Raw genomic sequence first — 17,786 nt, forward strand, 5'->3', positions numbered from 1 at the left:
TCATCATGTTTTATTAAATGATGATGATGTTACACATGTGTAGTGCGTATACCACGGTAGTATAGAAAAACTTCTAATTCTTCGATGTCGGAGAATGAGATGGTAACAAATGTCTCAGCTGTGAAGCTGCGTTCAAATTTGTTGAGAAAACGTTAAGGGATAAGAATGACCCACATGTCGCAATCAGACTCACGATTTTAAAACGTGTCTACTAGTGAGAGATTTTCACACCCTTTACAAGAAACCAATGTGGGTGGAATCTGACAATCGACCCCCTCTGAGAGCCCGCGTCTATTAGGGAGAGGTTGTCACACTCTTTGTTTCCCTCTCCAACCAATGTGAAATCTCACAATAAACATGGAAATTTATCATCAACACGAGCATAGCACAGGGAAAAAAGAACAGTATTTTTGTAAGTCGATTTCTATAGCCGTGGAGAAAGAAAGAAAAAAGGAATATGGAATGCAAGGAAACACATTAATTTCTACAATATATTACAAAGCCTTCCAAGAACTCTTCCTTACCCAAGAAAATAAAGAACATATTCAACAATTTACACACTTTTTCCCCAAAACTCTATTGCAGAAGAGAATGAATGAAATTATCTTAGCCACTTTCACAGCACAGATGAGAAGGTGTTCCTGTCATATTGTGCAGTGAAGGTTGCAGTTGTAACAGTTGAGGATCCAGAAGACAGACTACCAGAAGACAATCCCTCTCTATTCCCTTTCTTTTGCTGTTGATCCCTTACTTTTAGATCCATGAAGTCCAAAATCAGCCCCGGTTTCGTTATCTTTCTATCTTCGATACTCATCTCGCCCGTTAGCATCTTTACCACAGTCGACATCGATGGACGGAGCTTCGGACTGTCTTGAGTGCACAGTAGACCAATCTTTAGATATCTACAAGCCTCCTCGGCATCGAAGTCGCCATTTAAGGACGCATCTACAAGTAGAACGAGCTCTCCTCGCTCGTAATCATTCCATGTCTGAAACATTCAAACATAGATTCAACACATTAGTACAATGAGTTCTAAGATCTAAACTGCAACAAACTTTTTCATCTAAAGAAGCCTTTGAAGAAACAACATGATCATAATTCATTACTTATGGGAGGACTGGTGAAAGCTGTGCGTACCCTTTCAAGAAGATATTGTTCTCCCATTGGTAGTTGTGTATTCGTGTTGCATCTCCCGCTGACTATTTCCACGAGGAGGACGCCGAAACTGTAAAGATCCGATTTTCTTGTCACCTGCCCTCTGATTGCATATTCTGGAGCTAGGTAACCACTAATAAACAAACAAGAATGTAAACAAAATTAAAAGGAGAATTGCCTCGACAAAGACAAACGAGCAAAAAGAGAGAGACAAAACGGAAAAAGAATGTTCTTAGGTGGAAAACGGTGAGATCCCACGTTGGTTAGAGTGGGAAGGCATTCTTTATAAGGGTGTGGAAACCTCTCCCTAGATAACGCATTTTAAAAACCTTGAGGGGAAGCCCGAAAGAAAAAGTCCAAAGAGGACAATATACAAATGGTATCAAAGCCAGATACCGGGCAAGTGTGCTAGCGAGGACGCTGGCCCCCAAAGGGGGTGAATTGTGAGATCCCACATTGGTTGGAGAGGAGAACGAAACATTCCTTATAAGGGTATGAAAACCTCTCCCTAGCAGACACATTTTAAGAACCTTGAAAGAAAACCTGAAAGAAAAAACTCAAAGAGGACAATATCTGCTAGCGGTCGGCTTTGTTATTGTGTTCCTATGTCTTCAGATTTTGATGGTTGTACTATCTTAACAAATGCAAGATATCAGAACATGCTAAGAAATCGAGCTAAAATTAGTTGAACAATGTTGGAAAACATATGATTTTAACACGAAAACATTCAGCTACACGAGACAACCGAACGAAGAAACTGTCTACACTGTGATATTAGTGTCAGAGCCACAATTTCACACACAAGCTACCAGAATCCCAAGAAGTTCAATCAGAAATGGAGTGGCTTACATTGTTCCTGCCACTCGTGTACTGACATGAGTCATGCTGGCTGGAATAAGCTTTGCGAGGCCGAAATCTGAAATTTTAGGAGTGAGGTCGCGGTCGAGAAGAATGTTGCTGGCTTTGATATCTCTATGAATGATATGTGGCTGTACGTCCTCGTGAAGGAACGCGAGCCCACGTGCAATTCCAATGCAGATCTTGGACCTTGTTCGCCAATTAAACTGGATGCTACTGTGACCTCGCCCTGAAAAACAAACAAAATCTTGAGCATTGAACTGCAATTTAACAGTACAATCCTGAAAAGGGGGAGAGAGTTTGAAAAGGAAAACGTTGTACAAAAGGAAATATAATCGAGAACCCGATTCAGTTCGTACCGAGAAGAGTTTGTGCAAGGCTATTATTCTCGAGGTAGTTGTAGACAAGGATTCTATGATTATCATCCACACAGCAGCCATAAAGCTGAACCAGATTTTCATGTTCTATCACAGAGATGACGTTGATTTCTGTCAAGAACTCCTTCAATCCTTGTCTTGACTCAGCTGAAAGAACTTTTATGGCAGCAATCTTTCCATCTTTTAGCTTTCCCTGATCATAGATAGTTATTGCCAAGGTTATATTCATGATGAATGAAGGAAACGATACAACTTAAAAACATTATACCTAAACTAAGCCCACCACTAGCAAATATTGTCCTCTTTGGACTTTTCCTTTTGGGATTCCCCTTAAGGTTTTTAAAACGCGTCTGCTAGAGAGGGGTTTCCACACTCTTATAAAGAATGTTTCGTTCTCCTCTCCAACCAATGTGGGATCTCACAATCCACCCCTTTGGGGGCCCAACGTCCTTGCTGCCACACCGGTCGGTGTCTGGCTCTGATACCATTTGTAACAGCCTAAACCCACCACTAGTAGATATTGTTCTCTTTAGGTTTTCCCTATCGGGCTTCCCATCAAGGTTTTTAAAAACACGTCTGCTAGGGATCGGTTTCCACACCCTTATAAGGAATGCTTTGTTCTCCTCTTCGACTAATGTGAGATCTCACAATCCACCCCCTTTGGAGGCTCAGAGTCCTTGCTAGCACACCGCCCGGTATCTGGCTTTGATATCATCTGTAACAGCCTAAGCCACCGCTAGCAGATATTGTCCTTTGTGGGTTTCCCTTTCGGGCTTCCCCTCAAGATTTTTACAACGTGTCTAAGGTTTCCATACTTTTATAAGGAATGCTTCGTTCTCCTCTCCAACCAACCAACATGGGACCTCACAAAAACACAACGACTATCTATAGTTCACGTTAAAGGAGATATTCAACTACCTTGTAGACAGAGCCAAAACCACCCTCTCCTATTTTATTCGCCAAGCTGAAATCTTCGGTCGCAACTTTCAGCTCTTTGTAAGCGTAAAATCTAACATTTTGGATGCCCCACAGTTCTATTCCATAGAAAAATAATGTTAGAACTTCCTCACATCTTTCAACACAAAAAACTCTTCAAATATGTCCATGAAAAGATGAGGCTATGTATGCCCATGTGATTAATATACCTTCTTCTTCATCAACAAAACTTTTTGTTGGGGGATTTACCCTCTTACTGAACAAAAAAGGGAAGCAAGTCATATCTATACGATAAAGCAGCAGCAGCAGCAGCCGTTCTCCGCTCCTTCAAATCGTCCTATGTCGACCACGTTCAATACCGAAACCTGTCAACAAAACAAGTCAGTTCAGAATTAGATATATGAGTAGAACAGTGCACACACACACACAAATGGCAGACAATAAGTAATGAACAATGCAGCAGGTTTGCATCATGACAAGCTCCATACCCCATAGAATTCATTCCAGCCCCCCAAGAATGTGCATATGAACAACAATTCAACATTGATTGACATCAGCAAAGATTAGTGATCAAATATAACAGACAGACAGATGTTCCTCGCCACTGCTCAACAACAAGCAATCCACATCCCTTCATCAGCATAATCCTTTCAAGTGGAATTGGCTAGATGACTTTCTAGATCTTAAGATAGTTTCCTTATAAGTGATATAATGGTATGAAAAGACAATGGTGAGCATTAACGACCCCTCTAGAGAAACCCCTGTTGAGGATTGTTTAGGAGTCCCATGTTGGCTAATTTAAAGAATGATCACGAGTTTATTAATAAGGAATACATCGCCTTGGTACGAGACCCTTTGGAGAAGCCCATAAGCATAAGCTCTAGACAATATCATATCATGGTAGAGAATCGTGATTTCAAACCTGTCTTTTGGGTTTTCCGAACCCAAAATTCACTTCCAACTTCAAGTTCAACGTCATTTAACAAAGAAAACTCCACAAACCCAACAAAACAGAATGATCAAGCGACGAGATCCTTACAAACAAGCAAATAGACAATCAGACAGCTAATCCAATCCCTCTAGTTCGATTCAAATTCCAAAAACAACAAAAGAAAATGAAGAACGAGAGGAAGAAAACATCCAAACTGAGAAATCAACGATCGACCCAGATCACAAAACAGGATCAAAACAAGAAATGAAAAGAGACCCAGAAGCCAAACTGACCTTAGAAGGTCGGCGGAGTAGAGAGAGTAACAAACTCAATGCAACACAAAAGAAGTAATCCAGGAGAGACGGGCGTTGAGAGGGTATGTGGACTTTTCTATATAGCAAATTTAGCTTTGGCAAGTGGGCTCTTCCCTTCTTCTCCGCGTACGCCTATTTTGAACGTTCAAACAACACAGTCTCCATCGTTAGCCGCTTTAATCTTGACCCTTATCCCAATTTTTTTCCATTAAATAAAACCCCAAATGGCGGCCTCAATTGTACCAACCAATTGATAAAGTTGATTCGTCGTGGGGTGGTTGAACAAATTAATTTCTTTTGCGGTGTCAAATAGTGCGAGTTTAGTCTTGTGCACTCGTTGAAAATTGAAACCAGAAAAAAAATTAAGTTTTTTTCTTTTTCATCCTATGAATTTGACATTGGTACTAAAATATGATAGTTTTTCAATGTCTTATTAATTAATTAAATTCTGTTTCAATTTTTATTCTTATTATTTTTATTCATAAAATCGACCCGACCAATTTTACCTTAAAAAAATTAAAAATCTAAGAAGAATATCTATAGATCCTATTTCGAAAACTCGAAGTTTATTATTATTATTTTATTTTTTTATATTTTTTTATATAATATAATTATGTTATTTATTGAGTAAATTAAGAGAATGACAAGAAATGTACAATGATGGGACAAAAATATTGCAATAATTAAATTATTAATAATTATTATAATAATTAGAAAAAAAGAAACACGTGCTTGTAACCCTTTAAAATTTGTGGTCAAGAAATTGCAAATAATTCTTGATAAATTATATATATATATATATATATATATATAAAAGGTAATAAATGCAAAACGAACACGACTTTCCATAATAGTAAAATATTGTCTATAACCATATCTTAGGGACAAAATTATTGAAATAATTAAATTATTAATAATAATTATTATAATAAAAAAAACACATGCATATATATATAAAAGAGTAATAAATGCAACACGAGTTTCTATAATGATATAATATTGTCTTGTATAAATTTTTATGGTTTTTCTTTGAACTTTCCCAAAAGACCTCGTAACAATAGAGAGTATTTCTTAATTATAAACTTATAATCATTCTCTAAATTAGCGGAGGATGTAGGACTTTCATCCAACCATAAAAACTAATATTCTAATATTTTATTTATTTGAATGTAAAAAATAACCGAAAAATTGGAAAGTAAAATGAAAATGATGACAAATGTCAATTTAGTAAGAGGTAAAGTCAAGGGGCAATATTGGAATAAATGTGCGATTTTTTATTTTCCAATTTGTCGTTATCATAGGAATTTCCACTTACATTTAAAATCACTTCCCGAATTTCCATAAGTCAATTATCCTCTCTCGTTAATCCATGAACTTTAAAAAATTAGATTTGTAGTCTTTTTAGTAAATAAATTAAATATTAATTGAATCAAGTACTCACATGTGACCATACATTTTTTTTATTAAATACAAATTTAATACGTTAAACCAGGTATAATTAGAGATGTCCACGTACAAGGACGAGAAAGTCTTCTCCTTCTCCATCTCGACCACCTATTTCATTCTTTACCCTCACGAAATTTTTTTATTTATTTTTTTGTGGATCAGTACAGAGATTCTCCATAGAGAATTTGCAGGTTCGAGTAATCGTGGGTAATTTTTTGTTATTTATTAATCTTTAAAAAAATATTTCTTACTCCTCCTATATTCTCCGTCAAATCTGGTAAAATTGACGTTTTTAAGTAAAAATCGATAGTAATTTATATATATATATAATAATTAAGATTTATAAACCATATTTGAGCTCATAAAAAAATATGAATTACTCTCGGAATAAATTTGGTTGAAAAAATTATGGTTAAGTTGTTATCTTTTTTTTTTATTATTATTATTTAAAAATTATATTTATTTATAATACACGTTACATTAATAACTAAAAAATGTTTACAAATCATTACAGGTTATTAAGATCAACTTGGAGCGTTAAATGAATAATAATTATTGTGGACATTTAATTTTTAATTTCAAACTAAAATAATAATAATTTTTTTAAAATGTAATTTTGACGTACTCATCAAAATTGGAAGTCCAAATTTGAACAAAACACCATGGAATTTCAACGGTCAAAAATTAGTGTGAAATGAAGCCTCGTATATAAAAATAAATTCCATTCTAATTTTTGAAAATAAAGGCATTGAACACGTGTGAAGCTGTTAATTGTCCACGTGGTAATAGTTTTATTGACTCTTGACTTTCAATGCAAATGGCTGAGACCTGTAATAAATACCGTAAGGCTGACGTGGTATATATAAATCTAACAATTAATTTTTAAAAATTAGGAGTATAGCAAAAATAAATAAATAAAAAGTTTTTTTTTTTTATTGTATTAATCTATCAACAAATGTATTAATGGTATATTTAATATATTTTATGTTTGATGTAGGGGTCAACTAATATGCAACTATAAAGTTAAAAAATATACAAAATATAAAATAATTGGACTAAATTCTATTATTATTATTGTATAATTATTGTTTAATTCATGTGTTAATTCTTAGATGAAAGTCTCACGTCGTCTAATTTAGAGAATAATCATGAGTTTATAATCAAAGAATACTCTCTCAATTGAAATCAATTGGAGAAGCCCAAAATAAAGTCATGAGAGAATTTATGCTCAAAGTGAACAATATCATACCATTGTGGAGAGCCGTCATGTCCTAAACTTTTGTAATAACCTAGATCCACTCCTAGCAGATATTGTTTTCAGGCTTCCCCTCAAGCGTTTGCTAGGGTAAGGTTTCCACACCCTTTATAAATGGTGGTTTGTTCTCCTCCCTATCAAATGTGAGACATCACAGTCCACCCCCCTTCCTCCAATCGATGTGGGACCACCCCTAAATCCACCACCCTTTGTGGCCCAGCGTCCTTACTGGCACACCGCCTCGTGTCTACCCCCCTTCGGGGAACAACGAGAAGGCTGACACATCGTCCAGTGTCTGGCCCTTTGTGGCCCAACTTCCCGCCTCGTGTCTACCCCCTTCGGAGAACAGCGAGAAGGCTGACACATCGTCCGGTGTCTAGCTCTGATATCATTTGTAATGCTATGATACCATTTGTAATGCTCTGATATCATTTGTAATGACCCATATCCACCGCATTGTTCTCTTTGGGCTAGGGGAAGGTTTCCACACCCAGTGGTTTGTTCTCCTCCCAACCAATGAACAATTCAAGTCATATCCTAAACTTAGTCATGTGATACAAAGCCATGTTATTAATTATTTTTTTTTTGTATTTTTTTAATTTAAGTAAAATTAATTATAGAAAATAAAACTATTAAAAATTTAAAATGGTTCGATATTATCACTATTCTTGGATATTATTATCCCTACACGATTTTTTTTTTGTTTTTTTTTAATTTTATCACATTTAAAATTCAAATAAAATTCCATAAATTCTTTTAAAATTTATGTGGTGCTCATAATTAAAGAAAAAAAAAAAAAAGAATTACGTGGTCGTAAATTTACAAGGCTACACTAAAAAATCACAGCGAAAAATATCACAGCCGTTGAAGCAAAGATCAACGGCCATTGTTTAAACTTCGTAGGAAGCGGCTAAAATAATTCGCAAAAAGATTCCGATAATACAATGAGATTATATCCAGATTACGCCATTCATGGAATGCCACGTGTCAACCTACCAATCACATCTCTCAGATTATCAATCCCCGAGCTCTGTTTTGCGCCATTGCAAATTTTCGAGCCAAAGCAGAAGAAGAAGAAGAAGCTTATCGATTGGAAATGGCGGCCTCGGTGATGACCTCAGTGAGTCTCAAACCAGCTCCTTTCACCGTCGAGAAAGCGGCGAGAGGTATTCCGTCTCTGGCGAGAAAATCCGGCTTCTTCAAGGTCGAGGCCAGTGGTGGGAAGAAGATTAAGACCGACAAACCCTACGGTAAAATTAGCCACCGATTGATGCGATTTTTGGCTCATTGGAGACGATTCTGACTCGTTTTTTGATGTAATGCGTGTAGGAATCAATGGATCGATGAATTTGAGGGATGGAGTTGATGCATCGGGAAGGAAGGGCAAGGTTGCTAAACAGATTTCTGAATCTCTTCATTCCATCGATGGAATTTCCGTTTTAGTTATCTTATTGGTTACTCTGCAACTTCTAATTTGATACTGTTTTCGAATTTGATTCATTTAGGGAAAGGGAGTCTACCAGTACGTCGACAAGTACGGAGCCAATGTCGATGGCTACAGGTGAACATCATCTTTCTCATTTTCTTTTAGTTTTGTTGGCTCTGATTTTGTTCATAGTTCTCTGATTTGAAAATCAAACTGAATTCAAAGCGTTACTATTCATGTTTAGTTTGTAATTCTTCCACTATCACCGTATCAACAAACCTCATACTTATTGTATTCTCAACTTTGCAGTCCCATCTACGACACCAAAGACTGGTCTCCAAGTGGTGATGTCTATGTCGGTGGTAAGTTCTTCCACCACTCTTGAGTCTGCTATCATATTTCTTTAGAATCATTCATAAAATATATACAGTAGACTACAGAATTGAGTTTTACGTTAGCAATTTGAATATGCCTGCTGAATAAATTTATGATTTGAGTATTCAATTTCTGAAATTGTAAGAACATATGCATCTAATCTACTTTCAGTAGACGATACAGGAATTGTACAGAGCAGAAATCATGTTGTGCTGTTTGAAATTGGGTTTTCAATTTCTAATTTTGTTTCATTCAGAATGATCGATTTTCCGTTTTTCATCTTGAATTTCTATCATTGATTTACTTTTGGATATGAACTTTCTTCTTCTTCTTCCTGCCTCAAAAGTTAGGATTTTTTTTTTTTTAAAAAAAAGTTTGATTGCAGCTTATTCAACAACGCGACACCTTTTATCTAATTCAAGCGTACAAAATGAGTTTGATTATTTCGCTCTTAAAATTAATCATCATAGTATTGTAATTGATGTATGTTTATTATGCTCAACAAACATTCTATATATGTTCAATAAGTATCAAACTTGTATTCATTTTGTACGACTAGCGTCTTATACACGTTTATTGTGCAAACACGTATATTTAAATTCAAATGTCTGCACTTCTTAGAGCATAAATGTAATCGTCTAAGTCTATTGCTAGCAGATATTATCCACTTTGGCTCGTTACATATCGCCTTCAGCCTCACGATTTTAAAACGCATCTACTAGAGAGAGGTTCCACACCCTTGTAAAATTATGAAAGGAAGCTCAAAAGCACAAAAAGAATCATATATGCTAGTGGTGGGTTTGAATTGTTACAATAAATCACCACTAGACCCAACTTTAGCTATAGATTATGATAAGTTAACTCCTTTGGTATATATTTAGAGCCCTCTCTTTGATGTAAGTTTGAATAACATCTTAATGCCTCTAAGGGATAGAATTGAAATATGGTGTTGCATTGGGATTAAAGATAAATATATTTATTTGCTGATATTGTGGAGAACATTGAATTTTAGGTACTACTGGGTTAGCCATTTGGGCAGTGACCTTGGCCGGTCTTCTTGCTGGAGGTGCTCTTCTTGTGTACAACACCAGTGCTTTGGCGCAGTAAGCTGGAGGGAAGTTAAAAGTCTGTTCTTTTCACTTTAGTTTTTGTAGCATATTATTATGAACAACATTATTAAGAAATTCTATGTAATTATCTGGACAATTGCATCGTAAATGCTTGGTAAGATAAATTCTTTCTCTTCCCTATATTTTTTTCTTATTGTTCTTTCTTTTATCATTTCTTGACCGAGTAAGTCGGGATGACTTTTGAAAATCGTTCTTTTTGTTCCAATAAGAAAAAAGGTGTCTAAGTCGTTTTTTGTTAACCGGTTAAGATATAAATTTTCGACATTCTTTGTCCTAAATTTTGTGTTCTACTCATCAAATTTCAATTTTGTTAGGTTATAATTTTTGTTGAAAGCTAATTAGATTTTGTGTTGTTAATGAGGAGATAAACAAATTTATTGAAGCAAGTTATTTGATATTTGATGATGATTTTCAAAATAGTGAGGAGACGCTATATTCAAAATCTTAATATTTTAGTTGATGATATATATTTTATGTTGGTTACTTTACCATCATGTTTCTCGAAACTATGTCAGCTAGAAATTTTATTCATGACAGAGTTACATAAGAATTATATTTTATATTAGTGAATTATGCTCACAGTTGAGAAGAGTTTTAAAATAAAATTAATGGGGAAAATTAGCTAAAAAAACAACACATTTAAAAAGTTATTGTTCAAGTACAAATTTACATTATAAATTTTTTCACTAAACTTAACTATATAAAAAAAAAAAAAAGTCTAAATTAATAAATTAATAAAGTTATGAAGCTAAACTTTATTTCAATAATATTTTTAAAGTAATTCTAATAATATTTCAAAATTACTTTTTAAACTTTAAAAAATTTCATTAATACTTTTTACTTTTTAAAGTTTTTTTAAAAGTTAAAAATTACTTTTACGGTGTGTACAATATATCTATAAAATTTTAAAAGTAGTATTAACATCCTTCTGTTATTTTAAAAGTTAAAAAAATTCTTATTCTATGAACGTCTAGATTAAATAAAAGTTAAAAATATAAAAATATTTTTTAAATTTTATGAGCATTTTTTAAAATATAGTATTCATTGTAAGAATATTTTTTAAATACTATTAAAGATTAAAGAAACAAAATACTATAAAATTTTAGATTTTTTTATTTAAATTTAAGTATTATAATTTTTTTTTTTAAAGTATAGAAATATTTTTGATAGCAAGTATAAATTTTTAATGAAATTTTTATTAATTTAACAAATTTCTAAAATAAGTTTGATTCTAAGGGATGAACAGTCCCAGCCGACTGAAGGTGCAAGAATCAAACCTAAGAAGAAACGTTTGGGGAAAATCTCGATCGAAGAATTGAGAAAATCGTAGTTTGAATCTAACAAAGAAGCAAATTCCCTCCGATGGTCTACTGATAGTTGTTTGATAGCTCGGTCGCCTACTTTTGATTGAAAATGGCCTCTAATGGTGCAATTCCGGTGGGTATCTCTTCGTTTTTTCGGTGTATGATTTGCCGGTGTGGATGTTTGTAGGCTCAATATGTTTCTAATTTATGATTCGTGTTGGTGCAGAAAGCGGAAGATGCCGGGAACAGTTTGGAGAAGATCAAGCGGCAGCTGGCCTCTGGTTCTGGTCGGAATTTGTTGCAGGGTCCCCTTCTCAAGCGATCTGAAACAGTACGGTCGTTAATTCAAGCATTGCAGCTCTTTATTTCTATCCTTTTGTCTTGAATTGGTGTTCACTACTGAATATCGCTGGCTTAGGCGCTTCCATTTGAATCTTTATCGTCGAATTTTAGATGCTAAATTGAGGGGGGTGGGGGAAGAATTGCTTGTAGGCTTCGTCTGGCGAAGTAGGATAGTTTTGGGTTTTCTGTTGATTTGGGAGAAATTTTCTTTCTTTCTCTTTTCTTGTCTTCTCCCTTCCCTCATTTTGTGACCTGGGCGATAGCTGCATTTCGCTTGGGATTGATTTTCAAATTTTTTCATGAAGCACGTTTTTAAGTAGGAAATTAGACTGTGTTTTGTTATGTTCGTGGACTTGATTAAATCACACTAAAGTTCATGTAACTCATTAAGATTATAGGATGTTAGTCTTTGTGATTTCTGGGATGAAAATTTTGAGAAACGCCCATGATCATGCTTCAGCTTTCTGCAAATTTGTGATTATGAATATGCCATTGACACGATAATATTCTCAGACTGTTTTATGGTGCGCAAATGCAGAATTGTGGTCACGTTTATGGATCAATCTTCTATTTTCTGCATCGTTTTATTCTTAGATTGCATTATGATGGCCATGAGCCATTCATTCTAGAAAATCTGATATTCTCTATTCCAATTTTTGCAGTTGAGGAAATGGAATGAGCGATGGGTTATTTTGGATCCAACATCAGGGAAAATGGAATACAAGTAGACATTTTATTTTTCTCCTGCTTGGTTCACTGTACTATATGACATTGGAAATAGCTCATATTTTTTCCCCTTCCTTTTGCAACTTCTGCTATAGAATTAGGAGAAATGAGGCAACTATCAAAGGAACTATGATATTTGATGCAAATAGCAATATTACTGTTTCTCCCGTGAATTTTCAGTAAGTTTGATTCTTAAAGCTTATTTATAATTTTCTCCTAGTCTTTCTTGACCCATTATGGCTTTGATATTTACTAATTTGTATTTTCTCTTCAATTTTTCTTTTGTTCTAGTGGGCTACCGAGGTACGATGGTTGCTGTATCTGTATCCTCGTTATTTTCCTACTTTATTTTGTATCAATTTGAGAAAAATATTTACCTTGAGTGTTATGCTTGACAATTCGAACAAAAATGTTTCTTCTGAACTGATTTACTATGCTGTAAACATCTTAACTATACCGTCAGATATTGGCACGCCCCAGAAACAGGATTACTTCCTCTGTGCAGAGACTCCTGGTGCAGCTAGAGCTTGGGTGTCTACTTTGCAGTAAGTCATTCAAACATGCCTCATATCAGTGATATTGTTTGTGCAACATCCTTATGAACTCACATAAGGCACAGTTATCTCCATACCTTTTCATAACCAGTAATATCCTATCTGTTTGTTTGTACATAAAATGACAGTTTCTGAACCTTCATTGGAGTATATGCTCTGAGATTTTATGGATAAAAAAAATTGCAGAACAAGAGGATAAGTTATATGTTGTCCTCTATAAAGAAACTAAAAACTACTGTACCAATCATTATTTATTAATGCATATTTATGGAATTGCAAACTGATTGATGTATTATCTAGAAATGGGTGCAATCTTGAATTTCGTAAAAATCAATTTTCTTTTCTAAATTAAAATAATTTTCTTTTCATAAGCTATGTGTTATCCTTGACGAGCTTTAATAGCATTCCTCGAAAGAACTTTAGGCTTTGGGCAATTTTCTGAATAATAACTCTTGAACAGTCTTCTTTCAGTTTTTATGAGAATACCATTTCAACTTGAAGACTTCTTTGATAGGAATGATAAGATAAGAGTTATGAATATGATTAGGGTATTAGAGGTATCTTGATAATTAGCTAGGGAAGATTGTGAGAAAGGATGAAGATAGGCAATTGTTTAATGGCTTTAGGCTTGAGTGACATGTCAAGAGAGGGGAGGATCCAAGTACCAAGAATACTTGGGTGCTATAATGTAATTCTGTTAACAGGACATAATAGAATTTTTGGAGAGGTGGAGAGATCAAATGAAGGAGGTCTAGGAGGGGGGGCAAGGTTTAATGTCTCCTTGTGGGTGTTGCTCTTTTGTAACTATGATTTTTGGTTTGATTTTGTTGGATTGGAGACCTTTTTTGTACTTAGTTTTGGGGCTCCCATTTGCTCTTTTGTTTTTTTGTGGATTGTTTTTGCTCTTGTATTTCGTTCACTTTTCTTGTTAATCTTGGTTTCTTGTATAAAAAAATTGTGATTTTGTTATCTTTTACATCTCATCATATTTGGTTTCTATCATTTTCTTAACCTTGTTTGATAACAATTCACCTGATTTAAGGAAACAAATTAATAATTTTCCTCTATTTTCCTTTGATGCATAGTAGGCTGATACAATGTCTTAATATTATTGTGTTGACATTCTCCAAACAGTGCAACCCAGTTGGTCCTTAAGGCACATAAAGAGGCTGTAAATTCCTTGAGCGGCAATGGCTCTGCAAAATTAGGAACAGTGGCCACAGTAGTTGCTGCTGCCAATTCAGCTGCACAGGAAAGTTCTAAAGAAATTGAAAGAGCAATGCAGATTTCTTTAAGAAATACTCTGGGAATTATCGCAAATAAAACAACTGATGTTCCAATGGATGATTTAGCAATTATGAAGGTAAAACATCTTTATATTTGAAACTCATGCCTAATATTTTCTTCCAACCCGAGCCACTTCTGCACGTTTGTTAAGCACAGGTGTGAAGGGTTCATTTGTTCTAAAAGCATTTGCTTTCTTACTCCATCTTATGTGCAAATTAGAAACACGAAAAGTTGGAGTATGATTGATGCATTATGCTCTTCTGACACGATGGCTTAAGATTCTTTGTAGTATGGGAGTGTTTTCATGTCCAGAATAAAAACTGTAGGCCTTGAACATTTGCACCCTTATTTTGGATCATGTTGTTTATGCAAGACTTCTACTACTTGTATGAGGCTGGATTTGCTTGGGACGTAAAGAACTATGGATGTAGTATGTTGTAGGTCCTTTTGGTATGTCATTCAGTTGTATATGGTTCTAAGTGTTTGTTTCTATGTTTATCCAGGAAACGATACGAGTCAAGGATGAGGAACTACATAATTTGGCTCGTGATCTTCGTGCACGTGATTCAACAATAAATGATATAGCTGAAAAATTATCTGAGACAGCTGAAGCTGCTGAGGCTGCTGCCTCTGCAGCCCATATGATGGATAAACAAAGGAAAATCGTTTGTGCAGAAATTGAACGTATAAAAGAAAATTCTGAGAAGCAACTGGATGCATCCATGTTGAAGGTATTTGCCTTCCTTATTATGCAACACTTAATTAGAATTCATGAAAGGACCTGTGCCTATCTGTTGTTATGGCTTCTTTGATACATGTTCTATGTGGTTATGTTTCTGATTTTCACATCCACTTCCAGCTCAAAGAGTATGAAGCAAAATTAGTTGGTATGAGTAGAGAAAGAGATCAATTGATAAAACAAAGGGATGCTGCTAATCAGGAAGCACATATGTGGCGATCTGAGCTTGCAAAAGCTAGAGAGCAGGCTGTGATTCTAGAAGGCACTATTGTGCGAGCGGAGGAAAAAGTCAGGGTTTCAGAGGCAGATGCTGAAGCAAGAACAAAGGAGGCTAAGCAGAAAGAGTTAGCTGCTTTGCAGGAGAAGCAGGAGCTTATGGCATATATAAATAGGTTACAAGCACAAATTCAGAGGTTTATCATCTTTTCCCCTTACTTTCCTACTTGGATGCACCTGTTCTTATCCCTCTCCATAACTGTTTTGACTGATTAAGTGGCACGTCTTGCTATTTTGATATCTCTTAAAGCAACAGCATCCTCTTTCACGGGAGCTGTTGTTCAACACTATTTTTGTTTTTGTGTTAAAAAATCATAGCCATATCTTAAAACTATATAAAACACTTTTTCAAAACGTTTTTTTTTTTCTAAATTCGACTGCCATTTCAGGAGTGTAGCAGACCACCCTACATATATATTGTTAAAATAAAACTATAAATGGAGCTTTATTATCTCTTAATTCCACATAGATCAATATTGTATCTTAAGTTTCATTGTTGAAAATATATCATCTCAAGGTTTCATTAGCTTGATTTGAAAGGATCCGTGTGATGTGACATTTTGTGGCTAGTAAACTTCAATGTGCTACTTTTTCTGCTTTGCAGACAACATATACAAGTTTTTGAGGAGAAGGAATCTTGCACAGGTAGTGATAGTTCCCTGCTAACGAAGCACGTTGACTCATCAGACGGTAATGTGGATAAAGCATGCTTGAGCGACTCTAGAGCAACACCAGTCTCTGGTGAGGTCAACCTACGATCAATTGGAGATGCAGAATGGAGTGATATTCAGACAACAGAAGCAAGAATCGCCGACGTTAGAGAAATTGCTGCAGAAACCGAAGGTAGCAGTTTAGACATTACTGTTGTTAGCCAACCAGTCAGCAGCCATCATGAACAAGATGTGTGCTCTTCCAATCAGCCTTAAATTCATCATCATACAGATAAAAAATGCAGGTCAGATAAGCATACAGTACACAGCACCTAGCACCTAGAGTTCAGAAAAATGCGAACTTTGCTTTTGCATTCTTTTCTGTGGGAGTAATATTGAAATATTTGGCGAACTGATCTGATGCTGGTGATGTGTGGTGTACATTTCTTGACGTTAGATGCTTAAGTTCTAACAGAATGTGTTTGTCGTGTGAGCCAATTAGTCGATGACTCTACTTTTGTGTCAAGGAGCTCGGAGATGTAAATCCATAGAACAAAAACCATTGTTGATGAGTGTTTTTTCTATTGATAGTCAGCTTTGTTCCTGCCTGTTGTATTTTACTCACTATGGTGGCGTCTGAACATTCTACAGAAGCAATGTCTTTTCTTTTGAACATATTCTTGGTTAATTCAATACAAAATATTGTCTGCTTTGACTCGTTAGGTATCACTGTCAGCCTCACATTCTAAAATACGTCTATTAAGAAGAGGTTTTCACATGTTTAGATGATGTGAGATTTCACAATCCACCCGCACACTGCTCAGTGTTTGGTTATGATACAATTTGTAACTGTCGATATTGTTTATTTTGACCTGTTATATATCGTCGTTAACCTCACGGTTTTAAAACAGGTCTGCTACAAAAAGGATTCCACACCTTGAAGGAATGCTTCATTCTCCTCTCCAATCGATGTGAGATCTCACACAAAAGCTTTTGCCTCAAGTTCTTACCATGCTTGAGGAGGGGAAATATTTTGGTGACATTCATTTTTTTTCTGTAACATTTCCAATTAGTTTATAACCAACCACGCAATACCTTATCAAATATGGTTTACAAGCACAAACCCGTAAACAAGTTGCAGAGGCCGCATAACGCAAGTATTCTTTACAGCTGCTGTAAATCAGCACCACAAAAAAAAGGTAACAAACACTGTAATATTCAGCCACTTGTTCCATTGCATAGTAGAAAAGACTCAACTGAGCTGTGATATGATAGAGCTTTCAAAATATGCATTACAGAACATTCACTTATGGCAGATTGAAGGTACCATTCAACTGGGTTGGTTCACACCGTCGCAACAGAAGGTACTAGTTTTATCAGTACGATACCACTGAACTGGGTTGGATTGCAGGTTGAACCCTCGAAACTGCTGTATCATCTTCCTCATCAAAAGCTACTAGCTTTCCTTGGAAATTCTTCCTGCATAAGATGGGGGAATGTGAGATCCCATATCGGTTGGGGGAGAACGAAATATTTTTTATAAGGGTGTAGAAACCTCTCCCTATCAGACGTGTTTTAAGAACCTTGAGGGGAAGCCTGAAGAGAAAAACCCGAAGAGAACAGTATCTGCTAACGATGGGCTGAGCCACGAAAGGGAGTGGACACAAAACGTGTGCCAGCGACCACAAGGGGGGGGGGGGGGGGG

General features: G+C 35.4%; 4 protein-coding genes across 7 annotated transcripts in view; 2 read left to right on the forward strand and 2 right to left on the reverse strand.

The window, feature by feature from the left end:
* Positions 1-456: 456 nt before the first annotated feature.
* LOC111483356 (cold-responsive protein kinase 1) lies at positions 457-4,715 on the reverse strand. The gene is made up of 7 exons (XM_023129543.1): positions 4,551-4,715; positions 3,536-3,691; positions 3,309-3,424; positions 2,373-2,583; positions 2,005-2,242; positions 1,138-1,288; positions 457-988 (listed from the first exon to the last, which is right to left on the reverse strand). Exons 2-7 carry the CDS (start codon positions 3,606-3,608, stop codon positions 617-619), a joined length of 1,161 nt encoding a protein of 386 aa, XP_022985311.1. The 5' UTR covers positions 3,609-3,691; positions 4,551-4,715; the 3' UTR covers positions 457-616.
* On the forward strand, positions 4,431-10,325 carry LOC111483357 (photosystem II 10 kDa polypeptide, chloroplastic). 2 transcript variants are annotated; one of them, XM_023129545.1, is made up of 6 exons: positions 4,431-4,463; positions 8,335-8,522; positions 8,602-8,660; positions 8,778-8,833; positions 9,008-9,060; positions 10,086-10,325. In XM_023129545.1, the coding sequence occupies exons 2-6, from the start codon at positions 8,369-8,371 to the stop codon at positions 10,178-10,180; spliced, it is 417 nt and encodes a 138-aa protein (XP_022985313.1). In that variant the 5' UTR covers positions 4,431-4,463; positions 8,335-8,368; the 3' UTR covers positions 10,181-10,325. The 2 variants fall into 2 exon arrangements, with proteins under 2 accessions (XP_022985313.1, XP_022985312.1); XM_023129544.1 differs by lacking the exon at positions 4,431-4,463 and having other exon boundaries at positions 8,287-8,522.
* A 1,083-nt stretch (positions 10,326-11,408) lies between these two features.
* On the forward strand, positions 11,409-16,705 carry LOC111483353 (switch-associated protein 70-like). The gene is made up of 10 exons (XM_023129536.1): positions 11,409-11,640; positions 11,734-11,838; positions 12,512-12,573; positions 12,671-12,754; positions 12,867-12,898; positions 13,039-13,120; positions 14,264-14,492; positions 14,920-15,147; positions 15,276-15,568; positions 16,036-16,705. Exons 1-10 carry the CDS (start codon positions 11,617-11,619, stop codon positions 16,355-16,357), a joined length of 1,461 nt encoding a protein of 486 aa, XP_022985304.1. The 5' UTR covers positions 11,409-11,616; the 3' UTR covers positions 16,358-16,705.
* Positions 16,706-17,116: 411 nt separating this feature from the next.
* LOC111483354 (protein JASON-like) overlaps positions 17,117-17,786 on the reverse strand; it is a 3,952-nt gene continuing 3,282 nt past the window's right edge. For all 3 annotated transcript variants that reach the window (XM_023129538.1, XM_023129539.1, XM_023129540.1), the window contains one exon: positions 17,117-17,560. In XM_023129538.1, the coding sequence (XP_022985306.1) occupies positions 17,458-17,560 (103 nt within the window). In that variant the 3' untranslated portion in view covers positions 17,117-17,457. The remainder of the gene's footprint in view (positions 17,561-17,786) is intronic.

Source organism: Cucurbita maxima, unplaced genomic scaffold (assembly GCF_002738345.1).
Source record: "Cucurbita maxima cultivar Rimu unplaced genomic scaffold, Cmax_1.0 Cma_Scf00008, whole genome shotgun sequence".
Classification (NCBI taxonomy): domain Eukaryota; kingdom Viridiplantae; phylum Streptophyta; class Magnoliopsida; order Cucurbitales; family Cucurbitaceae; genus Cucurbita; species Cucurbita maxima.

What these genes read in the sequence shown, in the direction of transcription:
- LOC111483353 (XM_023129536.1), top strand. Translation starts at nt 11,617, where the DNA reads ATGGCCTCTAATGGTGCAATTCCG. An exon ending in CCTCTAATGGTGCAATTCCG is followed by an intron (nt 11,641 to 11,733) that starts GTGGGTATCTCT and finishes GTGTTGGTGCAG; the next exon opens with AAAGCGGAAGATGCCGGGAA. An exon ending in GCTTGGGTGTCTACTTTGCA is followed by an intron (nt 13,121 to 14,263) that starts GTAAGTCATTCA and finishes TTCTCCAAACAG; the next exon opens with TGCAACCCAGTTGGTCCTTA.
- LOC111483356 (XM_023129543.1), bottom strand. Translation starts at nt 3,608, where the DNA reads ATGACTTGCTTCCCTTTTTTGTTCAGTAAGAGGGTAAATCCCCCAACA. An exon ending in GTTTTGGCTCTGTCTACAAG is followed by an intron (nt 2,584 to 3,308) that starts GTAGTTGAATAT and finishes ATCTATGATCAG; the next exon opens with GGAAAGCTAAAAGATGGAAA. An exon ending in CCTTGCACAAACTCTTCTCG is followed by an intron (nt 2,243 to 2,372) that starts GTACGAACTGAA and finishes TTTGTTTTTCAG; the next exon opens with GGCGAGGTCACAGTAGCATC.
- LOC111483357 (XM_023129545.1), top strand. Translation starts at nt 8,369, where the DNA reads ATGGCGGCCTCGGTGATGACCTCAGTGAGTCTCAAACCAGCTCCTTTC. An exon ending in TAAGACCGACAAACCCTACG is followed by an intron (nt 8,523 to 8,601) that starts GTAAAATTAGCC and finishes TAATGCGTGTAG; the next exon opens with GAATCAATGGATCGATGAAT. An exon ending in TGGTGATGTCTATGTCGGTG is followed by an intron (nt 9,061 to 10,085) that starts GTAAGTTCTTCC and finishes ATTGAATTTTAG; the next exon opens with GTACTACTGGGTTAGCCATT.